This window comes from Balaenoptera acutorostrata, chromosome 1, assembly GCF_949987535.1.
Source record: "Balaenoptera acutorostrata chromosome 1, mBalAcu1.1, whole genome shotgun sequence".
Taxonomy (NCBI): Eukaryota; Metazoa; Chordata; class Mammalia; order Artiodactyla; family Balaenopteridae; genus Balaenoptera; species Balaenoptera acutorostrata.
Window position 1 is genome coordinate 148,904,289 of NC_080064.1, and position 26,282 is coordinate 148,930,570.

Sequence of the window (26,282 nt, forward strand, 5' to 3'; positions counted from 1 at the left end):
GTTATGCCATAAATTATATTATTTTATATTATGTTGCTGTATATTGGACATAAATCTCACTGTTTTTCAGGCCTTTTTAAATGCTCAGTGACCAGAAGCCAGAACAATGGGTTCATTCTCTTAAAAATAAAAGAGAAAGAAAGGGGAATTCCCTGGGGGTCCAGTGGTTAGGATGCCGCGTTCTCACTGCCGAGGGCCCAGGTTCAATCCCTGGTAGGGGAACTAAGATCCCACAAGCCGTTTGGCACAGCCAAAAAAATAAAATAAAATAAAAAATAAATAAAAATAAAAGGAAAGAAGGAAGGAGAGAAGGAGGCAATGAAGGAAGGAGAAAAAGAAGAAAGAAGCAAGGAAAATTTGAAATGAGCCAGTCTTTACAAATTATAGAAGTAATATATCTAAATTAACTTGATCTCCCTATATTTTCATTCAAGGTCAAAATTTCAGTTACCCACAAATAACACAAAAAAGGAATATGTATTTTTCCACACTAACTTGATTTATTTATTGACCTTATGGCATGATCCTTGGTTTAGAACCTCTGTATATGATGTACTTATGGTTTTTAGGTTGGATGAAACCAGCATGGCCAAACCAATCCAAGTGTTAGCTCTGTGGGCGTCAGTCCACCACGGCTGATGAAAGGAACTGCATGTTATTAAATGAAGCATTTACAGATTTACCTCTTGTGTTAGTTTCCTGGGGCTGCAGTAACAAATTACCACAAACATAGTGGCTTAAAACAACAGAAGTATATTCTCTCACAGTTCTGGAGGCCAGAAATCGAGATCAAGGTGTCGTCAGGGCCACACTCCCTCCAAAAGCTCTACAGGAGAATTCTTCCTTGCCTTTTCCAGTTTCTAGCAACTCCAGGCTTTCCTTGGCTTGTGGCTGTATAACTCCAGTCTCAACCCCTGTCTTCCTATGGCCTTCTCCTCTGCGTGTGTGTTCTTGTAAGAACATTTGTCTTTGGATTTATGGCTCACCCAGCTAATCCACAATGATCTCATCTCCAGACCCTTAATTACATTTGCAAAAACCCCTTCTCCAAATGAGGTTGCATTCACAGGTCTTGGGGGTTGAGGGCATGGACTTGTCTTTTGGAGGGCCACCATTCAACCCATTACACCTGTATTGGTCATGGAGGATCAGATGCCTTGTGATGAGGAAATATACCCAACATTAATTTCTCCTTACATATTTTGGTGAATGTATAGTAACCTCTTAGTGAAAAAGAACTAAGAAGTACAAAGTGCTCTGTAAATTCTATACACTGTTAGATATAGAAAATTATTTCATGTCTTTTGCATTATAAAGCTCTTGGAACCTAATATAATACATTTTTTGGAAGTGAGAATGACCATAACCACAAAATAATGAATTCTAAATTGTTGTTTATATCCATTGTATCTTATACAATTGTTGCTTCAATAATTTTTAAAAATTCTGTAAATTTATTTACACAATTATACTCCATACCTCTCCCCAATCTAAAAATAGATTTTGAATAATGAGAAATATCTTAGAAAACACATAGCCTAGGTTTATACAGGAAAAAAAAAACCTCATTTCCTCTAGAGAAAAGCTAATTTATTATACATATATAGATTAAATTTAATTTAAGTATATATTTATTTACATATATAAATAAAATGGCATATATATGCCATTAACACTATAGTTTGAATATATTTCTATGTTACTTAGATGATTTTTCCTATCCTTCAAGATGTTTTAGTACTTAAAAATGAGCACAAATATCTTACAAAGTATCACTTGGAAGGACACTATCAAGTTTTTATCTCCACAGAAAATCATTTTAGTTAGTACTATGTAAATTTACCATGAATTAGTCTGTGGAAATCTGAAGTGTCTGCGGTGTCAAACAATAACCAAAATGGTTGGTTAGAACACAGTTCTGGCATATTGCTGTAATTTGTGGAGCAGCAATTTTTTTGCTCACTGCATTCTTCTAAAATACTCTTTTCAAACTCATCTGCTCTACTTATAGTTGTGTCATTGTTTCTTAGCCATTACAAACAGAGAAACAAGACATCAGAGAGGAGGTGGCTTTTCCATCCTGTAATCACTGCCTTTAGAGTCATCAGTTTTTAATCTTTTCCATGTCAGGATCATATAAGGAAAGGGAAAGTTTCCATCACTTCCTGATTCCAGTGTAAAATATTTATCTAAAAATAGCTCGGTCTTTTACCTCACGCAATTCCCCTTTTCCTCTTTCTCCACACATCCACACATCACTGGTCATACCCTTGAGTCATGTTTGTAAACACTAGAAAGCTCCTTCTTTTCCTTGTTCTCACGCAATTCCACAGCATGAACTTTTAGTTTTATTTTGATGTTGAATAATCCTTAATGAATAACTGTGAACAGTGCTAGACAAGAAATAACACGCTGAATAATTCAACTGAACAGGAAGAAAAATGATTTAGAGATAAAAGTTTTCTCAAGCTTCAAACAAGCAATTATTCATATATATGTATGGGATTTTCAGTGAAATATAATCACATTTAGCTTAACAGTTTATGAAACAAATGCTTTAATATAAATCAAATCCTTTGTTCTCCCAGATTTTTATTTCTCAGTAAGTGACATTGAGTCAATCAACTTAAAATTCACGACATTCTAGAAGCATCAAGAACAGTGAAAGTTCAATGAAAAACATATTTTTCTCTGAATTTAAGGTGCTATTTTATTTTTTTATTTTATTTATTTATTTATTTATTTTTAACACCTTTATTGGAGTATAATTGCTTTACAATGGTGTATTAGTTTCTGCTTTATAACAAAGTGAATCAGCTATACATATACATATATCCCCATAAAGGCGTCCCTCTTGCGTCTCCCTCCCACCCTCCCTATCCCACCCCTCTAGGTGGTCACAAAGCATAAGGTGCTATTTTAAAGTACTTGTTTTCTTAAATATAAATTACTGAGTTTTTAAAAATACATGATCTCATTTAATCCTCACAGCAATGTTCAGGAAGATAATAGTGCTAACTTTATTTTACAGCTCATTTATGTATGCATGAGTTGCTGAGAAATAAGAAACAGCTGAAATGTAGATAAAATGGGATTGGGAGCCTGCTATTTCCAGGATAGTACACAACCTGGTCCATGTGCGTTTGTTGTTATTTATGATTCCTGTGGTGCCATTAGGAGAGCATCGCTGCATAATTCCTCCCACGAAATAATTTCTTCCCTGTTTAGCTGTAGTGATAAGCGGTTTGTCTCAGATCACCGAGCTTGCAAGTCAAGATGTGCTGGGCCTTTCAGGCTGCACAGCCCAGGCATGAAGCCATCCATCATGTTCCCTGCCTCTTCCATACTGCACTATCATATCTATTTTTTTATCTTTCCCATTGATTTATAATCCCTAAGTATCCAAGGACAGCCTCTCTCTTATGCCTAGAACATAGGTGCTCAATTATAACGTATTCAACGTTATTAATTCATTCAGAATTAATAAGCACTCTGAGGAAATAGTCCAGGTATACTGCAAAATCTCATGGCAAATAAACTTTTTTCATAGCATTTGCCACAGTTTTAAACCTGAAGTGTTATTTGATTACTATCTCTCACCTACCAGGTTATGTACATCCCATAAGAACAAGAGTTTCACTCAGTGTTATGTCCCCACCTCCTAGCATGGAACTTAGATTGGCAACTAATGATTATCACTGAATGAATCAATGTGATGACAAGAGTAGTTCAAAAACTTAAGATGATAGTGATCATTTCTCTAAAACTTCCCCTCTTTAGGGATTTCCCCAATACCATTGCTATCTCTCTTTCTTTTTCCTCTTTTCTTTCTTCACTTTTCCCCTTCCATCTCTTTTCTTCTCTTTACTGGCATTTATTTGTCAAATATTTGTATAGCATGAAATATGTGACAGGCATGGTTCTAAATACTGCACTCATATAAATTTATTTAATTCTAACAGCAGTCTTATGAAATATGTACTATCATTACCATCTTTACTTTATATTTGAGGATATTGAGTGTGGAGACATTAAGGAACATGCCCAAAGTCCCAGAGCTTGCACTTTAACTCAGGCAATCTGGCCCCAGAGTTGGTGCTTTTCCCACTACCACAGTCTGCTTCTTATTTGTCCCTTTTGCCCTTCAGCTGCATTTCAGTAGAAATAAGCTCTATTCGCTGCAACTCTCTGTATTGATTTATGTTCTTTAGTTTAAATTTAATTATTTTTTGTGCTTACCCATTGTGTTAGTCAACCTTGATGCAGAAACAAACCTGAAACCTCAGTAGTCGACAGTAGACTTGTATTTCTTGGTCACGTTACATGTCAGTAGATGCAAATCAGCTGCTGTGGCTGTGTGCCAGGTGTCTTCTCATTCCAGTGGGGATGTATAAGCCTTTTTACCCGGAAGGAAGTTCATATGTGGAAGCAATGACAATCTGCCACGCCCATTAACTAACTCTTGGTTCCCCTGTATGGCCAGTTCTTGGCCACTGCACATAGAATAACAAATGATGCCAGAAGCTCAGTTTCTTTTCATAAACAAAAGCAAAAAAAAAAAAAAAAGAAAGAAAGAAAAGCTAGTTCAGGGCAACTCAATGTTTTTGCATTCAAAAAATTTATTAATTTTTAATCAGTTTTGTGGAGAAGATGCAGGTAAAAAATCAGTAACAAGAATGCTCCTCATTCTGTTTCAACAGATTTTTTTTGACTCTGAAGGGTTAAGAAGCATTCACTTAGCTTATAAATGCCCAGAACTCATAATATATACTTATTTCTCTAGCAATTGCATCGACGTAATTTCATTCAGTTCAGTTCATTAATAATTTTTCAATGCCTCCTATGGAACTAGCCCTATACAAAAAGTTGACAAAATAATAGTGAGTTTGTTTATGGAGTAATTTTATATTTTTTGAGATTGATAAGCTTCTTAAGAACAGGGTCATGTTTCATCCTAGCAAGAAGCATACAGCTAGCACATAGTAGACACCTAACTAATATTGAATAATGTGCAGACCAACTGAACAAATGATCTTTCCCTCTCTTCCATAGGAACTTCTACTTGCAGAAAAGTGGGCTAAAATGAATAAGCTCCCGTTTCCAAAGATCGATCCTTATGTGTTTGATCGAGAAGGACTGAAGGAATGCTATGTCTTTAAACCCAGGAATCCTGATGTCGAGAAAGATTGCCCAACTATCATCCACTTTGTTCTGGCCAACATCAACTTCAGAAAGTACAAGGCTCCAGGTACATTGGGAGTTATATTCTGTAAAGTAGAAATCTGATAAAGACTAACGTTAAGCTGGTTCATGCTGACACTGCCATACCAGCTATTACAACACTGAACACTTCCCTTACCTTGATAAATGGCTACTATCCTGAGACCCCGAGTACTCCCCCTCTTTCTTAGCCCAAGATCCCCTGGCTCCTCATAATTCAGAAACTGAAGGGTGAACAACTAGCTCAGTAAAAATCTCTGGGGCTTTACTCCACAACCTCAGATTGTATTTGTTCTGATTGATTGGTACCCTTGTCATAGGCATTGTTAAATATTTTAAATACTACCCTTGAAAGGGAGGCTTTGTTTCAGAACAAATCATGCAAAAAATTTTGGGAATGTTAACTGACCATAAAAATTAATGTTATCTAACAGTATGATATGGCTAGTAATTTCAGCTTGCCATGTTATATTTCATTAAAAAAAAAAGAGAATCAAATTTAAGGCACAGGCATTTTGTTTTGCCACATCCGGAGGAGTCTATAGACTCTTCTGTATCCTGGAAGATATTGATTAACAAAAGGAGATCTCGAGATTGACAGGCAAGATGCTAAATGCCTCAAAATCATATTATTTTAGGACCAGAAAATGTAGCTGTGAAAGGAAAGACAAAAAATAGTCATGGAGACTATGGAGAAGACAGTGATCTTCTTCTAGATAGTGGAGGAAGTCAGAGAAAAAATCAATAGAGATGGAGATTATTATGAGCCATACTTCAACACAAAAGAAGGAAGAATTTGTTGGCATTTTTAGTTATTGAACAGTGGAATACTTAAAACCTAGAAAATTTTGAATTTTCTATCACTATTAATTCTCAAAAATAGGATGTGGAGGGGATTCCTGTGACATGAAGACAATTAATTAATGTTTGGATTTGGGTTCTACCAGAAGCAGATTCCAAGCAAAGGGTTCAAGTGCAAATGGTTTATTTGGGTGAACTAGGAAACTTTAGTAAGAGAGCAGGGAACTGATATAGGGAAGAAAGGCAGACAACAAAAGATGTGTTAGTAAGCTGCTACCACTAGGAGAACCTGATCCTGCTGGGAAACTCTAGGAAATGAAATAGAACCTATGGTCTGGAATCATCCTTCCCACTTACACAGCAAGCGGCAAGGGAACTGGGAAACTTATATACCAACACCATAGAGTCTTTGGTTGACTGCTTCCTGGGACAGAGTATTATTTACTGGAATTTCCAGCCTGATGCTAGTGAGCAAAGCAGCCTTGAACGGTTACAGGGAGGAGTAGAAAGCTCTTAGGCACAGAGATGCTGATATTGGCAATTGGAAGTTGCCCAGTCAGAACATACAAAAATGGTCAAGTCCAGGAAATATAGGCAGAGGCCTAATAGTGTATACTAAGGATTATATGACCCCTGAAGGGGCTACCAATGTTGTGTTTCTGGCTATTTGTATGTTTTATGCCCTGGATTTTAGAGATAATTTGTGGTTTTCAAAATAACACTATTTGAGACTCTTATATTAGGTGTTCCAAGAGAAACTCAGGAAGAGAAAGAAATAGCTGATTTTGATATTTTTGATGACCCTGAATCACCGTTTTCAACCTTCAACTTTCAATACCCAAATCAAGCATTCAAAAGGCTGCATGATCTGATGTACTTCAATACCCTGAACAACATCAATGTAAGTATCTCCGACAATCATCGACAATGTCAAATACTTCCATATAACATGAACATAGCAATACCTCATTTTAATTAATTAAAAATAAAAATAAGGTTTATGAACGACACCACCGAAACTGTACCATTTTATTTTTCATGAATTATCCTATTAATCTCCAGAAGAACCCCATAACATTCACAAATAAGAAAACAAATGCCTCCAAATTGGCAGAGCCCACATTTTATAATATTATTTGATTGAAGGATAGTTATCCTCAGCTTCTTTCCCAAAGTATCTAGTGTATTTATCATATGAAAAAATAAATTTTAATTAGGAAGAAAAGTGATAAAATGGAAATATAAGAGTGAGAAAGTGAGTGTAACCAGAAGTGTAGTTAACCTGCAAAAATAGCATGAATTTTAATGGATACACTCATGCTTTTAAATGTCTTTATTTTTGTGAATCTTGGAAATGTCTCTCAAAGTAGCAGTCTCTCCATTTTTAACCCTGGAGATATCAAGTATGCTTTGCTTCAGAAATATTAGAAACAAGTCATTCTCTTCAGTATTATTCCTATCACTAGTTTATCTGCTGCTAAGATTCTGTCTCTGTGTAAAATTCTTTAGCTGCTAACTCACCATTTAGGACCACTATTGTGTAATTGGAATCATGTTGGCTTGCGGTTCCACATCATAGTGTCTGACAAATGGTTATCAGTCGTAAAAGCCCAAGTTCATTGGCCTAATTGGATTTTGCACATTAGAAAAAAAGAATAAAAGAAAAAGAAAGAAAGAAATCAAATGGAGAGGGAAAGGTATCATGCCTGATTTGTCAGTCTTTTTGGAGACTGTATGAATGGAGTAAAAGAATGTAGCATGCGAATGAGTCTTCCATGCATATGAGATTTAATTACATTTTGTGATCTAATAGAATACTGACACATCTAGTTTGCTTGTTTGTTTAGTTTGGTCTGAAACTAGTAATGATCAATTGTGTGCAGTTATAACAGTTACACCATAATACGTTTATTAATCAATGTCTTTAATTTTTGTAAGCATATAAAATTTTTCCCAATAACCTTCAGTTTCTGCAGCTCTAAAATGTTTCTTGTCAGCCTTCATTTGTGAATATGTGATAATTCAAGTAAAACATGCTTAGCAACATTTATAGCATATATCATTGTCTAAATAGATTTATTCCTTTTCTTTCTCTTTTATATTATTCAGTGAAAATCTGAAATCCATATGCTACGTTGTTTCTGTGGTGATGGTGAAAATTTAAAGAATATTAAGAGAAAATCAGCATTTTAATCTATGATTCATAGGGAACAAACAGGCATTCTCAAAATGGAGTTGTGTTTTATGAAACCTCATGCTGTTAAAACAGAAATGAACTAAGGGTTAATACAGGAGTAATCCTATATTTCCAGTATGAAGCCAATAAACTCAAAATCATATTTTGTACTCCTTGGGATGAAATGTATTAAACTTGATCAGTTGTCCTCAAATGGAAAAAAAATAGCTTATAGGATATTAATATTAATATATAAATACCCTATTGGACTTGGGAAAATAAAAGGACACATACACAAAAGTATATCTGTATATAGACATACATGTATATATACATGTGTGTCTATATATATGTAACTTACACAACTACATTTCTCTCATTGTTTTCAGTTTTGGTTTATGTAAAACCTTGTAAGCTATTGTCTGTAAAGAATGACATAGTTCTATTTATATATTTTACAAACATTCTTCAAAGTAATTTGTTTGACACATAGATGAAACAGTTAAAGCCTGAACAAAACCAGACTGAATTCCAAAATAACTGTCCTGAGCTCATCAGATATAGATTTTTCACAAGCCACTTAATTAACCAGGTTTTAATTGCTCCTAAGAAGTTTTCTGACACAGTAAGTAGAAGCAAGGTCATAGATTTTATATCATGTTTAGCTCTTAGATGGGCTATTTGTGTGACTTTGAATAAGCTACTTAAACTTTTTGAGCCTCAGTTTCCTCACCTCTGAAACAGGTGTCACAGCACCTCTCATAGTGGCAGTAGTGAATCTTGAATCAGGTGATGTATGAACAGTGCCCTGCAAACAGAAGCTGCTTAATACATGGGAACCATAACTATGTGTGTCTATATCCCATACCGCGATGGATACACCTCAAGACCTTTGCAAATGCCCAGAATTAAGAATATAGACAAGTCAATATAGGTAATGGCAGCCTAGGCAGTAAATACATATATTTTTTGAATGAACGAATGTAGGCTTCCTCTTAAATTGTGTGACCATTGAGACTTCTGTTCAAGTGATTCTTGGTTGTGTATATGTGTGCGTGTGTGTGCCTCATACCCAGGTAAGACTTCAGCTATCTCTCCCTTGATGACTCCCACTCCCCGCTTTTAACCAGGAAAACACATTTTATCAGAAACAAAGCTTCTTGGTAAGTGATGATAAATAAAGAACAACCAAACTCTGAGGTAGGATGCTGGGTCACGAGGCTCAATCATGAGCCAAATCACTCATTCTCACACGATTTGACGAGAGTAGGTGACGTATTCACGCTGCAGCAACACAACACATGTTTACTTGCCACAGACTGTCAGAGTTGTTCACCAATTGTGGACACTGTGTATATAAACTCTTCTAATGCAAAGACATCTGACCGCCAATCCCATGGAGGCAGTTTTCAACTTTGTGGCCACCACCACCGTGACTTAAGGCAAATTTTCATCTTCAATTCACATTCTGACTTAAATCTTTACTCTGAAAATGTCAACCTGTCTCTGACAGCTCTGTTGCTGTGCTTCTGTTGCTTCATTTTCCCCAGAGATTCTAGCAACCCTGCTTTGCTGAAGCTAAATTCCAGTTCATCTTTGGAGAACTTCTGTCCTGTTTCTGCTCACTTCATGACAGCAGGCTGAGTTTCTCATTAGTGTCGGGTTTCTGCACTTACTCAGTCCTCCCAAATTCCTTTTCACTGAACGTTGCCCAAGTGCTTTTTACAATGGCAGCATTTCATGTGTTTTTTTTTTGTCTTTTTTTTTTTTATTTTAAGAAACCTAATATATAGTGACTTACACTGGTAGACATGTGGTATGTGGTATGTGCAAAATGCAGAGGCTTTCGAGTTAAACCAAATTGGGTACTCAGATTTTTGCTTGTGCCTCTTCACTAGGTGACGGGCATGTTGATTAACCTTTCCAAATTTTACTTTCCTCATTTGTAAAAGGAAACAATGATACAGATTTTTATAGGATTGGGATGAGGATTAAGTAAAAGAATATAATTTAAGAGCTTGGCGTGTACGAGACACTCTATTGAAACAGGTAATATGTTAATGATAATAATTATTATCCGTGTCCATATTTTTCTTCTGCTTTTAATTATAAATTTAAACCCTTTAAAAACAATGACTTGCCTTATTTACCTTGTATCCTCCAGAGGTACTGATCACAATGCCCGGCACCTAAAATAAATATGCAACAAAATTTTCATAAATCGTTTAAAAAATGTCATCGACTTACTGGCTGAAACTGTCGAAGAGTTAAATGTAATAGGAGGAACGAGTAGTGAGTGTCAGGATACAGGACCTGCTGGTGGGAGGCAGATGCCTGACTCTGGAGAATCTCCAGGCAATGTATGCCTGGCCAGGTAGTGTGACTACATGCTGTACCCATAAACTACCACCTCGATCTAGAGGAAATACACTTTCTGAGGTCTCTTTTCCAGGACCAGTTATCACAGGAAAATGTACTGTTATGCAGTCTCACTCATTCAATTTATTCATCCTGTTGGCATATTCTAAAGACGGTGACAGCATATGCCAATGCTGCATGATCATGAGCTTTTAAAATTCTTTCTCCAGTGATCCCGTAAAGTGTTAAATATTAAGTGTTAATTAAAGTGAGGAAAAGTGTATATCCAGAAGTACTGGTATTTACTTCTTCATTTACTGATATTTCATCATCATGTTAAGAGTGTCTAGGTACAAGTTAAAGTTTTTATCTTTTACAAAATTATTTAGAAGCTTATTATGTATCATAGCCTTATTTTTTTATGTGATATCTCTAGGCATTTCTTTTTCATTTTAATTGAAGTATAGCTGATTTACAATACTGTGTTAGTTTCAGGTGTATAGCACAGTGATTCAGTTATACCTATATGGATATCTATATCTATATCTATATCTCTATATATGTTCCCTTTCAGGTTTTTTTTCTCTTTTAGGTTATTACAAAATATTGAGTATAGTTCCCTGTGCTATACGGTATGTCCTTGTTGGTTATCATGGCCTTCTATATCAGGCCCAAATTCATTTACCTTTAATGCTACCTATAATCTTTTTGTATCTTATTTATTTATTAATTCAATACATATGTATTGAGTATCTACTGTGTTGTATCCTTAGGAACTAAGGATACAACAGTGCACAAAACCTAAAGAACAAGGAAAACTTTTGAGTGCTTAATATAAGCCAGATATTTCCTTTTCAAATATTCAGCATTCACAACTGGCCTATGAGGTAGGTATTTTTTATTTCTACGTGAGGAAACCGAATCATGGATTAGGTAGGCTGATCGCTGGAAGTCACACTGTTATGTTGAGGAGCTGAGATGGGGCCAAAGGTTTTTTCTCACTCTTTCCTCCCTTTTGAACCATCTATCTTTCAAGAAGCCTTATTTCCGAGTATACCCCAAACACAACTTCCTTTCCAGCCAAACCACTTCCCAGATGTTTCCTGTACATGCCATGACCTTCCATCTTCAGCCTCTTTATGAGATTATCCTTTTACTGAGAATGCCCGGTCTTTCCACTCCACTTATCAAATCCTGCTTGTGCTTCAACTCAACTCAAATCTCATTGTCTCCATGAGTTGAGCCTTATCCTGTTTAATTGACCTCCACTGAGCACCTTCTGGGCAGTCATTAATTTCACAAATTTTTATTCTTCCCCTTCCGTGATCTAAGTGCTGGGATAAAAAATGACAAGACTACTTAAGGCCCCTACTTTCATAACACTTTAGTTTTTATTAGGAAGCAGGCATTAGCCAGTAAATCCACCGTAATTTACTCCAGAATATCTTCTTGCATTCTGCTATATTTATAATTTTTATTTCTCTCTCAAAATATACTGTAACTTTCTTTCAAGGCTCATTTTAAATTTTCTGTTGTGCGAATCCAATACTTATTTGTGGAGTGCTTCCAATCTCACATCTCTAAATTTGTTCCTTTTGGGGAACGATTACATTTTTCATGTTTTCTTTTTTTTCTTTATGCCTTTACTGCCAAATATTTAAAGGATCTGGCAAATTGGGAGACTATTAAATGGCACAAGTGAAAGATGACACCAGTCTTATTTGGGGATAGGTGGTGGGGATGAAGAGGGTTGAGATATAAGGACCCCTGCGAGGATAAAACTGACGGGAAGGATTTGGTATCTCAATGACTTTTGGGGGGAATGAACGAGGAAATTAGATGTAAATACTATTGACGATTACTCCTAGTATAATTTTTAAAAATAGGAAGACTGAAATATAACATATCGCCGTTTCAAACACATCCTATTGTACCCTGTGTCATGCCAAAAGGTTTGAATTTAGCAACTGATGTAATGCTGAGCTCAGCCACTTCTGTTTACATCACAGGATTATACATCAGGGGTCCCCAACCCCCGGGCCAGTACCAGTGCCTGTTAGGAACCCGGGCCACACAGCGGGAGGTGAGCGGCGGGTGAGCGAGCGAAGCTTCATCTGTATTTACAGCCGCTCCCCATTGCTTGCATCGCCGCCTGAGCTCTGCCTCCTGTCAGATCAGCGGCGGCATTAGATTCTCATAGGAGCGTGAACCCTACTGTGAACTGCGCATGCTAGGGATCTAGGTTGTGTGCTCCCTATGAGAATCTAATGCCTGAAGATCTGAGGTGGAGCTGAGGCGGTGATGCTAACGCGGGGGAGTGGCTGCAAGTACAGATTCTCATTAGCAGAGAGGTCTGACTGCACAGAGACCATAATAAATCAATTGCTTGCAGACTCATATCAAAACCCTATCAGTGAGTAGCAAGTGACAATTAAGCTGCATCTTACGGAGTAGACTGGACATAAGCAACACACTTCGGGTGTCACTGTCTCCCATCACTCCCAGATGGGACCATCTAGTTGTGGAAAAACAAGCTCAGGGCTCCCACTGATTTTGCATTATGGTGAGTTGCATAATTATTTCATTATATAGTACAGTGTAATAGTAATAGAAATAAAGCGCGCAATAAATGTAATGCACTTGAATCATCCCGAAACCATCCCCCCCCACCACCCTACCAGGTCTGAGGAAAAATCGTCTTCCATGAAACCGGTCCCTGGTGCCAAGAAGGTTGGGGACCGCTGTTACACATCACAACAAACGGGTAATCTGAAAAACCTGGTTAATGGTTTCATAGTGTTAATGTGCCACCTAGTGGTTCGACATGCACATTCTAATTGCATATTATTTGGGTTTTTCAGTTATAAATGTGAATATCCATTTTCCTTTAAAAGAATGGCCTGTTTACTAAAAGCACCTTCCAAGGGCCAACTATGATAAACCCACTAGTTCATAATATTGATATTGTTGATCTTTTTGTGCTCATGAATTCATTGTAAAGGAGTTGACAGCAGTCATGATTAGTACAATGTCCCCTGTAGTTTTTGTTGTTGTTGTTTTGTTTTTTAATATATTTTAAAGCTTTTTGGGTGTTTGGAAAGTAAAGAAATGATTTTTAGTTTTACTTGGGTACTTCTCTGCAATGAGGGTTGGTGTGTCAAATGTTGCTTTGGTGCTCCTTTCAGAAGGAAAAACCAACCGAAAACTTGCTGACATGGTCTCTAGAAAGACAGGGAGATTATTAAAAGAAGATGTAGTAGGACACATTTGATAGCAGAATTGATTTGCTGACTTTTACCATATAATAAGCCCGCTATTGGCTATACATGGTGCATTTGTTTCTAGTAAGCTTTACAGCCTCACATCTAATTTTAAGCTCCTAAATTTCCTCACATGTGGTCAGTTTAAAAATACCAACAATAAATAGATGCTAGTTGTGGAATGTTTCCTATGTGCCAGGCATTGTGCAAAGTGCTTTATATAAATGATCTCCAGTTCCCACAAAAGCCGAGATTAGTATTATTATTTCCATTTTAAAGAAGAGGAAACAGGCTTAAGGATATAAGTTAATTCCCCTTGATCTCACACAGTCAAGAAGTGACTGTGCCTGGAGGCCCTCTATCAAGGTGTGCTTCATAGGCTTGAAGCCCCCTCTTCTGTCTCCATAGAATTATGTTTCCCTTACTCATAGGAAGATGGGGTCAGCGAATATCTGCTTTGCTTAAAAGACTCAGTAACATTTGAGCCCATTTTTCCCAGAAGACCATTATATATATATAAAATTATATATATAATTTTATATTTACATAATGTTATATATAATATAATTATATATTTATAATATAGATATATAAGTATTTATATATTTATTTAAAATAAATATGTGTATTTTATATTTTCCCCAGAAGACAATTATATATATATAGTTATAATATATATATAATTGTCTTCTCGGGAAAATATATATAAAATTAAAAATCATAAAGCAAACAAAGGTGTCACATTCCTGTGATAAGTCCCTCTTTCTAGAATATGACAGTTTGTTTAAAGTTAGCATTAGAGAATAGAGGGCCCTGCCCATTGGGCCTTACATAAAGTCACAGAATATTAACTGCATGTTAGTGTCACCCAAGTCAAACATTTCTCGCCTCCAGGTACTGAACCCAGCTTGCCGAGTTAGATTGGATGTGAAATGGGAAAACCCTACTGTGTACATATCTCCAAGGTCAAGAGGGCCACACCAGCTCTGGGTGGGAGGGGCCATGGTGTTCTAAACTTCTCAGACTTGCCAAGTATTCCTGCTCATGGCAGAGGGCTGAAAAGCATGTGTATAATACCTTAACATGGCCTCACAATCCCTGGGGAAGGGAATAAAGTGAATCGTGGCATATCGATGTGACTTGCCTCTGGCCCTGAAACTTCTATCTCATTAGTGGATATATGTATACGTGTAACTGATTCACCTTGCTGTACAGCAGAAACTAACACAACATTGTAAAGCAACTATACTCCAATAAAAATTAATTTTTAAAAAAAAAGATGAAATTGTATAGTCCTATCCTGGGAATGGAGTCTTCCTGATTTTGTCAGGGTTCAAGAACAGCATCAGAGCCAAGGTTACTATCCAGGCCTCTCTTCCAAAAGCCCATTCCCATTGCTCTGCAATAACTGCTTCAACCAAATTCCAGATTTTCTCTTCATTCCAAAAGTTCCTAACTAGGTTAACGTCATACCAAAAAAGTATATGATAATTACAATAGCAATTCTTAGAGGTTGTATTCACCATTAATTTGGGTATATGCAAAGATTATTCTAATAAAGAATAGCCATCATCAATAAAATCACAAAGCGTGGTGTTTCCTAGATAGAGGATATCCATGTTTTGTAACTGTATTTGTTCCACTGAGGAAGCAGGGCAATTCTCCAGCAATTTCTTTTCTCATTAGGATTAGGGAAAGTCTTGTACTTCCTTGTGGTCTCTCATTTCTGCTTATCTACTAACTATAAATGACATAACTTCTAGATTTAGTAATTACTTATTTCTTCCCTCTTACTACCTTCCCCATGAAGGACAGAATGAAGATAAATTTACCATGTTACACACATTTTATTCCCTATTTTAACAGCAAAAAATCTGAAACAGGGGCTTCCCTGGTGGCACAGTGGTTAAGAATCGCCTGCCAACACAGGGGACACGGGTTTGAGCCCTGGTCTGGGAAGATTCCGCATGCCGCGGAGCAACTAAGCCTGTGCACCACAACTACTGAGCCTGTGCTCTAGAGCCCGCGAGCCACAACTACTGAGCCCACATGCCACAACTACTGAAGCCTGTGTGCCTAGAGCCTGTGCTTCGCAACAAGAGATGCCACCACAATGAGAAACCCATGCACCGCAAGGGCGAGTAGCCTCCGCTCGCCACAACTAGAGAAAGCCGCGCACAGCAACGAAGACCCAACGCAGCCAAAAATAAATAAATAAAAATAAATTTAAAAAAAGTCTGGAACACTCCCACAATAGTTCTTTCTCTGCTGGGGGAAGGAATAGTATCTGGTTATGAACTGAACAAGAGTGTAATGTGCACAGAGAAAGACAAACATCATATGGTATCACTTATATGTGGAATCTAAAAACGTAGTACAAATGAACTTATTCACAAGGCAGAAATAGACTCACAGACATAGAAGACAAACTTATGGTTACCAAAGGGGAAGGGGGGGGGATAAATTAGGAGTTTGGGATTAGCAGATACACACTACTGTATATAAAATGGATATACAACAAGGACATACTGTATAGCACAGGGAACTATATTCAATATCTTCTAATAACCTATAATGGAAAAGAAACTGAAAAAGAATAGATAGATGATAGATAGGTAGATAACTGAAAAAAAGGAATATATATATATAACTGAATCACTTTGCTGTATACCTGAAACTAACACAACATTGTAAGTCAACTATACATCAATTAAAAAAAAATTTTTTTAAGTGTAATAGAGATGTTGAATTTAAATATATACATGCGGGACTTCCCTAGTGGTGCAGTGGCTAAGACTCCTTGCTCCCAATGCAGGGGTCCTGGGTTTGATCACTGGTCTGGGAACTAGATCCCACATGCATGTCGCAATTAAGAGTTCACATGCCACAACTAAGGAGCCAGTGAGCTGCAACTAAGGAGCCCACGAGCCGCAACTAAGACCTGATGCAACCAAATAGATAAATAAATAAATAATAAAATAAAATAAAATAAATAAATATATACATGAATGACTCAGAGATTTCTCTTTCTATTTCAAAGAGAGTACTATAATAAAAAGATTAATTTATATATATTTTTTGACCAAACAAATGTTTCAATGGGTTCAGAACAGCACTAATTATACATCTTTTGCTTCTATTTGCAGGTAATAAAGAATGCCATAGTTGAAAGCATTGAATATAGAAGACAGAATCCATCTCGTTGCTCTGTTTCCCTCAGTAGTGTTGAGGCAAGAAGATTCTTCAACAAGGAGTTTCTAAGCAAACCCACAGCATAGTTTGTGTACTGGAAAGCGTAGCAATTTCTGATGCGGAGGCAGTCTGAAATTCCATGACAACTGGATTTAAAAGCACAGGACAGATATTAGCACTGGTCTCAAGAGACTGGTTAATACTCAAAGTTGCAGTTATTTAGCTGCATGAGAATAATACCCTTAAATGTTTGTTAGATTGACAGATGATGTCAATTGCGTAAAAATATACTTAGCTACATTTTCTATCAGTATGAATTTCCTGATGCAAATGTAGGGACATATGCTGTATTTTTAGACATTCCTCACCAACTATCTTATGTGTTCCCTTTTTAAAAATGTGGTTTCTTTTTTAGACTATTTAACGGTTCAGTCTCAATATGTAATTCTTTGTATTGTGTGTGAATGTAAGTCACTGACTGGATTTATTTGTGCCATGAGACAACACTATTTTTTATTTATATATGCATAGATACATATATGAAATAAATACATCTATATACAAATGAGCAAGAGGTAACTGAGTTTTTGTTTGTTATCTTTAATGAAATATTGCACCATTGCTATGACAGATGCTCAGATTCATGGCTTTCAAACGCAAAAGTTGTTAAACCTAAACTCAAATGTGAAACGTCATTTTCAATCATGGTGATTTTTCTTAGAAAGTATGTATAATTTGTTGAGCAAATGGCATACATATATTCAAAATGTAGAAAAAAAATTTAACCACTTCTAGTTTACTTTGCTGATATTACCCTGTTTGTCCAACAGAGAGCAGCTGACCTCAGAGAAGAATCCAGAAGAGTGACAAGGGCTGTATCTGCAAGACTTGTCTTAGGGACAATCTGTATTGCATGACTGTGGTTTGTTACCATTGAACTGCTAAGTTTCAGAGTTAGTGTTCCATATATAAGGGCTTCCTCATTCTTCTTTCTTTGAGTCTACCTTTCTTTAATCTCTTTGTTCATGTCTCTTTTTTCCTCTCGCATTTCATTTACATTTCTACCTGTGAAGAAAGACCAAAAATATAACAGGAAGGGAACACTTGAAAGTTCATTCTTTCATTGGTTGATTAATGCACACAGCAAATGAATGCCCACTACAGGCCACCAGGCATGTTTTAGGGTCTGGGGATACAGCATTGGACAAAACTGACAAAATTGCTTGCCTTCAAGGACCTTACATTCTAGTGGAGGTGACCAACAATAAACAATACAAATAAGTTTCTAGAATGTTAACGATAAGTCCTAAGGAGAAAATTAAAGAAGGGAAAGAAAGAGACGGAAAATATTGGGGGTGTATAATTTTAAATGGAGCCCAGGGGAAGATCACAATGAGAAAGTTACATCAGATTAAAGATGTGAAAGAGCTGAGGGGGCAGGACCTGTGGATATTTAAGGGAAGAGCATTCCCGGCAGAGGGAATAGCAAATGCAAATGCTCTTAGGTGGAGCACCAAACATGTTCCAGGAACAGGAAAGAGACCAATGTGCCCAGAGCGGAGTGGGAGGGGTAACAAATTAATTTTCACTTATTTGTTCAAGACATGGCAATACTGTTTATATTTAATTTGTCCTTCAAAATACCCCTGTGAAATAACAGGACCAAGAGAGGTTAAGAGACTTGTCCAAGGTTAGTAAAGTCTGAGCTGGAGTCCTGTGCTCGTGACCTCATGGCCTTTATATCACAATTGACAGTGCTTCCCAGAAACTAACTAGATGAACACTTTAAAGACTATTGATTATAAAATGGAATGATCTAGGGTCCTTGCTTTTTCTTTGTTCACATGCTTTCAGTTTCTTAACGCCAATACCAGAGGCTCCTTAACTAGTTCAGTGTTACCAATTTGTTCATTTATAAATTTGCTAGAGTTCTGATTTTATAAAAATACATTTTGATGACAAGTTAAATCTATACATTTATTTTTTCATTCTATCTCTGTCTCAATGAATGACTGGTAAGTGAAATGTCCTCTTAGTCTTCCTGCAAACCATCCACATGCCTCAGTGATTTTGGCTTAGTTCTTTGCCTTTTTGACATAAGCATTTGCCTGTTGTTCATGCCTACGACCGGGATCCTACTTTACTTCATCTGGTGCAATCTGATCATTTTCAGGTAACTTTTTTGGTAAGTAATAAAAACACCATGATAAAAGTTTAGTGTGTGTGTATGTATGTGTGTGTGTGTGTGTGTGTGTGTATACATATACACATATTTCATTCCTTCTGAAAAAGAAAATTTTAGACACAAATACTTTTGTTCTAATATTTAAAAACTTCATAAAAAATTTTTGGTAATCGGTCCTCTTCCTTTTCTTTCCCCCCCTCCTCTCTTTTTACTTCCTAAACTATTTGATCCTAAAACCATTAGGTGGGGCAGAGACAAGTAGGCGGGGGTGGTGGTGGTGACGGAACCACAATGAATCAAAGTAGGACATGAGAACATGAAGTGTCAAGGGGGCATGCAGGCAGAGGAAGAGCAATGACAATGTAGATTGGTTACACACACGGAGATTAATCGAATAATTAAATGTATTAAATGTAGTGGAAGCCAGGTTTCTCAACAAATGATGAAGTTCTCAACAAATATGAAAATGAAAACCAGAATGTATTCTGTAGTATTAGGTTGAAATTGAAAGCATATACATATATATATATAGAGAGAGAGAGAGAGAGAGAGAGAGAGAGAGAGATTCCCTAGGTAGGTCGGTGAGAAGACATAGGAGCAGTGACACCCCAAGAACAAGGAGAACACTGGTGCCCAGATTTTGGCCTTTAAATCCCATTATTTGCTAAAAGAAACCCAGGCTCCTTGGAGAAGTTGATTCCAGGGCTGGGAAAAGAAAAGTATAAAATGACCCTAGACCATTTTATTCGTCAGAAAGCAAAGAAGTGCTCAAAGAATGATAGGGACATGTCAAAAACTCACAGAATCCAGATTGAAGGAACACCCACTGGCTCCATTTGGGGAAATTGAGCATTAAAATAAACATTGATAGGAAGAGATAATGACTCGTTGAATAATATCGGAAGCCATGACTCCATCTTGATAAATAGGTAAATAAGTTTATGGTTTAATATGGAATCAGATATTTACAACATCTCAAAGTATGTCCTTTTACAAAGTACTTATTTATTACAAAGGGAAATAAGAGTAACTTTACAATGGAGAAACCAGGCAGGCTAAGTAATAAAAATGAATATGATGAGTAACAGGACAAATTGAAATCTTGCACACCTGATAGAAGGCAATGAGAAAAATGCAGAATCACTTCTGCAGTAGTCCTGTCAAAGATGTGTCACCTGCTTTCTACATCTGCGACTCTATTTCTCTTTCGTAAATAAGTTCATTTGTACCATTTTTTAGATTCCACATATAAGCAATATCATATGGTTACCAGGGGGGAAAGTGGGGTACGGGGGATAAATTGGGAGATTGGGATTGACATATACACACTACTATATACAAAATAGATAACTAATAAGGACCTACTGAATAGCACAGGGAACTCTACTCAGTACTCTGTAATGACCTATATGGGAAAAGAATCTAAAAAGGAGTGGATATAGGTATATGTATAACTGATTCACTTTGCTGTAGGGCAGAAACTAACACAACATTGTAAATTAAATATACTCCAATACAAATTTTTTTAAAAAAGATGCATCACCTGAATTTGTTCTTGAATAAATATCACGAAAGCCCAAATGAGAGAAATTTCAAGCATAATTGTCTGTAATATTCAAAATTGTTAAGGTCGGGGAAATCAGGGAAAGACTAAAGAACTGTTCTAGATTGAAGATGAAAGAGACATGACAACTGAAGACGTTTCATTCTGACCTGAATTCTTATTGCGATGAATGACATCATCAGGATAGCTATTGAAACTTGAATGAGTTCTGAGGATTGGATCATAGTAAGTTATCATTATTAATATCCTGATTTTGATTGTTGTATTGTGGCTATGTAGCAGATTATCCTTGTTTGTATTAAATACACATTAATATTTTTACGTGATAGAACATCATGCTGGCAACCTACTTTCAAATGACTCACAAAAGAAAAAACAATGTTTTTGAATTCTACTTGCGACCTTTCTGTAAGCTTGGCACTGTTTCAAAATGTTAAAATTAAAATTTTGGCAGCAGAATCTCAGTTGGAGGATTCTCAAAGAATTAAAGAGGTTTACATGAGCCGCTTTCATTTAATATCCATGGTTTTTTCTTTTAACTCTTCTTACAGATGATCACTGTAAATCCTATTTTTTCTATACTGAATAAAAGTCAAAGAAATAAATCATAGGCTAAAAAAAAGTGCTGAGGGTGGAGGTTTGTCTAGGACCTCTGAGCAATAAACATTGTTATTCCTCTACAACCTGTTTTTCTTATCCTTCATGTGCTACTGACATCCATTTTCCCTGGAAGCAAATTCTTTATTGTAATTGATTTATGCAGTGCATTCTTTAGTATTCCAGTTAATGAAGCTAGCCAATACCTTTTGCTTTCACTTGGGAAAACAACAATTCACCTGGACAGTAATGCCTCAACTTACTGAAAGTCCTTATTTCTCACAAATCCTGAAGGCTGATCTGGATGATATAAAGTTCCCTCGGTTCTACCTTGTGGCAATATATGGATGATTTGCTTATTTGCTCTCCTTCTCAAGGAAACCATGAGAAGTTAGGAGAACCTTCTAAGTTGGAGAAACTGAATGAACAGAGGTGCAGAGATGAAACTGAGCTTGGCCCATTTGTCAGATGTGAGGTGACTCACCACTGGCTCAGGCAGTGTGTGTTGATCTGCAGATGGATGGAGCGGGGACCACACAGCTGGATGTAACTTATTGCCAAAGTCTGAGCTTTCATATTCGCTATTAAGTCCACAGGTGCTTATTACATTATTAAATACACACATGCAGGCAAATATACATACATAGAAGAGGGTCATGCATGGACCATCCATAAGAATGTCATGAGCCAAGGATGAAGATGAAAACAATTCTGTGATCCTGAGGTCCTGTACAGAAACACAACAAAGCAAAACAGAAGTAAAAGCACAGTAATGCTTTGCAAACCCAAATGATCCCAAAGCCTTACTTTATATACACATTAATAAATGAAAAAACAGACTATATATCTCCTGTGGCAGGCAGTAATCCTCCCCCAAATTTTAATTTGCTCCTGTTCATTTTCCATTCCGCTGCAGCCTAGCCTGATGAAATGCAAGCAGATGTGATATCAGTTACTGCTGAGTCAAGATGAGAAATACACTTTCATTGTGTGAAATCCCTGGGATTTAGGGGTTGATACCCTGCCATCAATTAGCCTATGCTGACTAATACATTACATTATGAAAACCTCATAACTTCCAAATTCCAAACTCACAAAATAGATATTATTCACGTCATATAAAGGATCCATAACTTTACTAAGAGAGTTAATGATGAAACAAGTCTCTAATGCATTAAGAAAAAGGAACATAAGAACTGAATTGTCCTGACATGAGTCAATTTTTTGTATGGAAACAGGTGAATTTCTTACTCTATTATGTTTTTTTTTAATTAATTAATTATTTTTTAAACATCTTTATTGGAGTATAATTGCTTTACAATGGTGTGTTAGTTTCTGCTTTATAACAAAGTGAATTAGTTATACATACACATATGTCCCCATATCTCTTCCCTCTTGCGTCTCCCTCCCTCCAACCCTCCCTACCCCAACCCTCTAGGTGGTCACAAAGCACCGAGATGATCTCCCTGTGCTATGCAGCTGCTTCCCACTAGCTATCGGTTTTACATTTGGTAGTGTAGATACGTACATGCCACTCTCTCACTTTGTCCCAGCTTACCCCTCCCCCTCCCTGGGTCCTCAAGTCCATTCTCTAGTAGTTCTGTGTCTTTATTCCCATCCTGCCCCTAGGTTCTTCATGACCCTTTTTTTTTTTTTTTTAGATTCCATATATGTGTGTTAGCATACGGTATTTGTTTTTCTTTCTGACTTACTTCACTCTGTATGACAGACTCTAGGTCCATCCACATCACTACAAATAACTCAATTTCATTTCTTTTTATGGCTGAGTAATATTCCATTGTATATATGTGCCACATCTTCTTTATCCATTCATCTGTCAATGGACACTTAGGTTGCTTCCATGTCCTGGCTATTGTAAGTAGAGCTGCAATGAACATTGTGGTACATGACTCTTTTTGAATTATGGCTTTCTCAGGGTATATGCCCAATAGTGGAATTGCTGGGTCGTATGGTAGTTGTATTTTTAGTTTTTTAAGGAAGCTCCATAATGTTCTCCATAGTGGCTGTATCAATTTACATTCCCACCAACAGTGCAAGAGGGTTCCCTTTTCTCCACACCCTCTCCAGCATTTATTGTTTGTAGATTTTTTGATGATGGCATTCTGACAGGTGTGAGGTGATATCTCATTGTAGTTTTGATCATTTCTCTAATGATTAGTGATGTTGAGCATCCTTTCTTGTGTTTATTGGCAATCTGTATATCTTCTTTGGAGAAATGTCTATTTACATCTTCTGCCCATTTTTGTGTTGGGTTGTTTGTTTTTTTGATATTGAGTTGCATGAGCTGCTTGTAAATTTTGGAGATTAATCCTTTTTCAGTTGCTTCGTTTGCAAATATTTTCTCCATTCAGAGGGTTCTCTTTTCATCTTGTGTATGGTTTCCTTTGCTGTACAAAAGCTTTTAAGTTTCATTATGTCCCATTTGTTTATTTTTGTTTTTGTTTCCATTTCTCTAGGAGGTGGGTCAAAAAGGATCCTGCTGTGATTTATGTCATAGAGTGTTCTGCCTGTATTTTCCTCTAAGAGTTTTATAGTGTCTGGCCTTACATTTAGGTCTTTAATCCATTTTGAGTTTATTTTTGTGTATGGTGTTAGGGAGTGTTCTAATTTCATTCTTTTACATGTAGCTGTCCAGTTTTCCAAGCACCACTTAATAAAGAGGCTGTCTTTTCTCCATTGTATATTCTTATCTCCTTTATCAAAAATAAGGTGACCATATGTGCGTGGGTTTATCTCTGGGCTTTCTGTCCTGTTCCATTGGTCTATCTTTCTGTTTTTGTGCCAGTACCATACTGTCTTGATTACCATAGCTTTGTAATATAGTCAGAAGTCAGGGAGCCTGATTCCTCCAGCTCTGTTTTGCTTTCTCAAGATTGCTTTGGCTATTCGGGGTCTTTTGTGTTTCCATACAAATTGTGAAATTTTTTGTTCTAGTTCTGTGAAAAATGCCAGTGGTAGTTTGATAGGGATTGCATTGAATCTGTTGATTGCTTTGGATAGTATAGTCATTTTCACAATGTTGATTCTTCCAATCCAAGAACATGGTATATCTCTCCATCTGATTGTATCATCTTTAGTTTCTTTCATCAGTGTCTTATAATTTTCTGCATACAGGTCTTTTGTCTCCTTAGGTAGGTTTATTCCTATGCATTTTATTCCTTTTGTTAAATGGTAAATGGGAGTGTTTCATTAATTTCACTTTCAGATTTTTCATCATTACTGTATAGGAATGCTAGAGATTTCTGTGCATTAATTTTGTATCCTGCTACCTTACCAAATTCATTTATTAGCTCTAGTACTTTTCTGGTAGCATCTTTAGGATTCTCTATGTACAGTATCATGTTATCTGCAAACAGTGACAGCTTTACTTCTTCTTTTCTGATGTGGATTCCTTCTATTTCTTTTTCTTCTCTGATTGCTGTGGCTAACACTTCCAAAACTATGTTGAATAATAGTGGTGAGAGTCGGCCACCTTGTCTTATCCCTGTTCTTAGTTGAAATGGTTTCAGTTTTTCACCATTGAAGACGATGTTGGCTGTGGGTTTATCATATATGGCCTTCATTATGTTTAGGTAAGTTCCCTCTATGCCTACTTTCTGGAGGGTTTTTGTCATAAATGGGTGTTGAATTCTGTCAAAAGCTTTTTCTGCATCTATTGAGGTGATCATATGGTTTTTCTCCTTCAATTTGTTAGTATGGTGTATCACATTGATTGATTTGCACATACTGAAGAATCCTTGCATTCCTGGGATAAACACCACTTGATCGTGGTATACAATCCTTTCAATATGCTGTTGGATTCTGTTTGCTAGTATTTTGTTGAGGATTTTTGCATCTATGTTCATCAGTGATATTGGCCTGTAGTTTTCTTTCTTTGTGACATCTTTGTCTGGTTTTGGTATTAGGGTGATGGTGGCCTCGTAGAATGCGTTTGGGAGTGTTCCTCCCTCTGTTATATTTTGGAAGAGTTTGAGAAAGATAGGTGTTAGCTCTTCTCTAAATGTTTGATAGAATTCTCCTGTGAAGCCATCTGGTCCTGGGCTTTTGTTTGTTGGAAGATTTTTAATCACAGTTTCAATTTCAGTGCTTGTGATTGGTCTGTTCATATTTTCTATTTCTTCCTGGTTCAGTCTTGGAAGGTTGTGCTTTTCTAAGAATTTGTCCATTTGTTCCAGGTTGTCCATTTTATTGGCATATAGTTGCTTGTAGTAATCTCTCATGATCCTTTGTATTTTTGCAGTGTCAGTTGTTACCTCTCCTTTTTTGTTTCTAATTCTATAGATTTGAGTCTTCTCCCTTTTTTTCTTGATGAGTCTGGATAATGGTTTATCAATTTTGTTTATCTTCTCAAAGAAGCAGCTTTTAGTTTTATTGATCTCTGCCATTGTTTCCTTCATTTCTTTTTCATTTATTTCTGATCAGATCGTTATGATTTCCTTCCTTCTGCTAACTTTGGGGTTTTTTTTGTTCTTCTTTCTCTAATTGCTTTAGGTGTAAGGTTAGGTTGTTTATTTGAGATGTTTCTTGTTTCTTAAGGTAGGACTGTATTGCTATAAACTTCCCTTTCAGAAATGCTTTTGCTGCATCCTTTAGGTTTTGGGTCGTCATGTTTTCATTGTCATTTGTTTCTAGGTATTTTTTGATTTCCTCTTTGATTTCTTCCATGATCTCTTGGTTATTAAGTAGTGTATTGTTTAGCCTCCATGTGTTTGTATTTTTTACAGGTTTTTCCCTGTAATTGATATCTAGTCTCATAGCGTTGTGGTCGGAAAAGATACTTGATAAGATTTCAGTTTTCTTAAATTTACCAAGGCTTGATTTGTGACCCAAGATATGATCTATCCTGGACAATGTTCCATGAGCACTTGAGAATAAAGTATAATCTGCTGTTTTTGGATGAAATGTCCT

At 36.5% G+C, this 26,282-nt stretch overlaps 1 protein-coding gene across 3 annotated transcripts in view; it reads left to right on the plus strand.

The window, feature by feature from the left end:
- Nucleotides 1-17,544, plus strand: part of PLA2G4A (phospholipase A2 group IVA) — a 159,732-nt gene extending 142,188 nt beyond the window's left edge. For 2 of the 3 annotated variants that reach the window (XM_057533338.1, XM_007175570.2), the window contains 3 exons: nt 5,053-5,248; nt 6,765-6,922; nt 16,962-17,544. In XM_057533338.1, coding sequence (XP_057389321.1) covers nt 5,053-5,248; nt 6,765-6,922; nt 16,962-17,093 — 486 coding nt within the window. In that variant the 3' untranslated portion in view covers nt 17,094-17,544. The remainder of the gene's footprint in view (nt 1-5,052; nt 5,249-6,764; nt 6,923-16,961) is intronic. The other variant, XM_007175569.2, reaches the window with a different exon arrangement.
- Nucleotides 17,545-26,282: the final 8,738 nt, after the last annotated feature.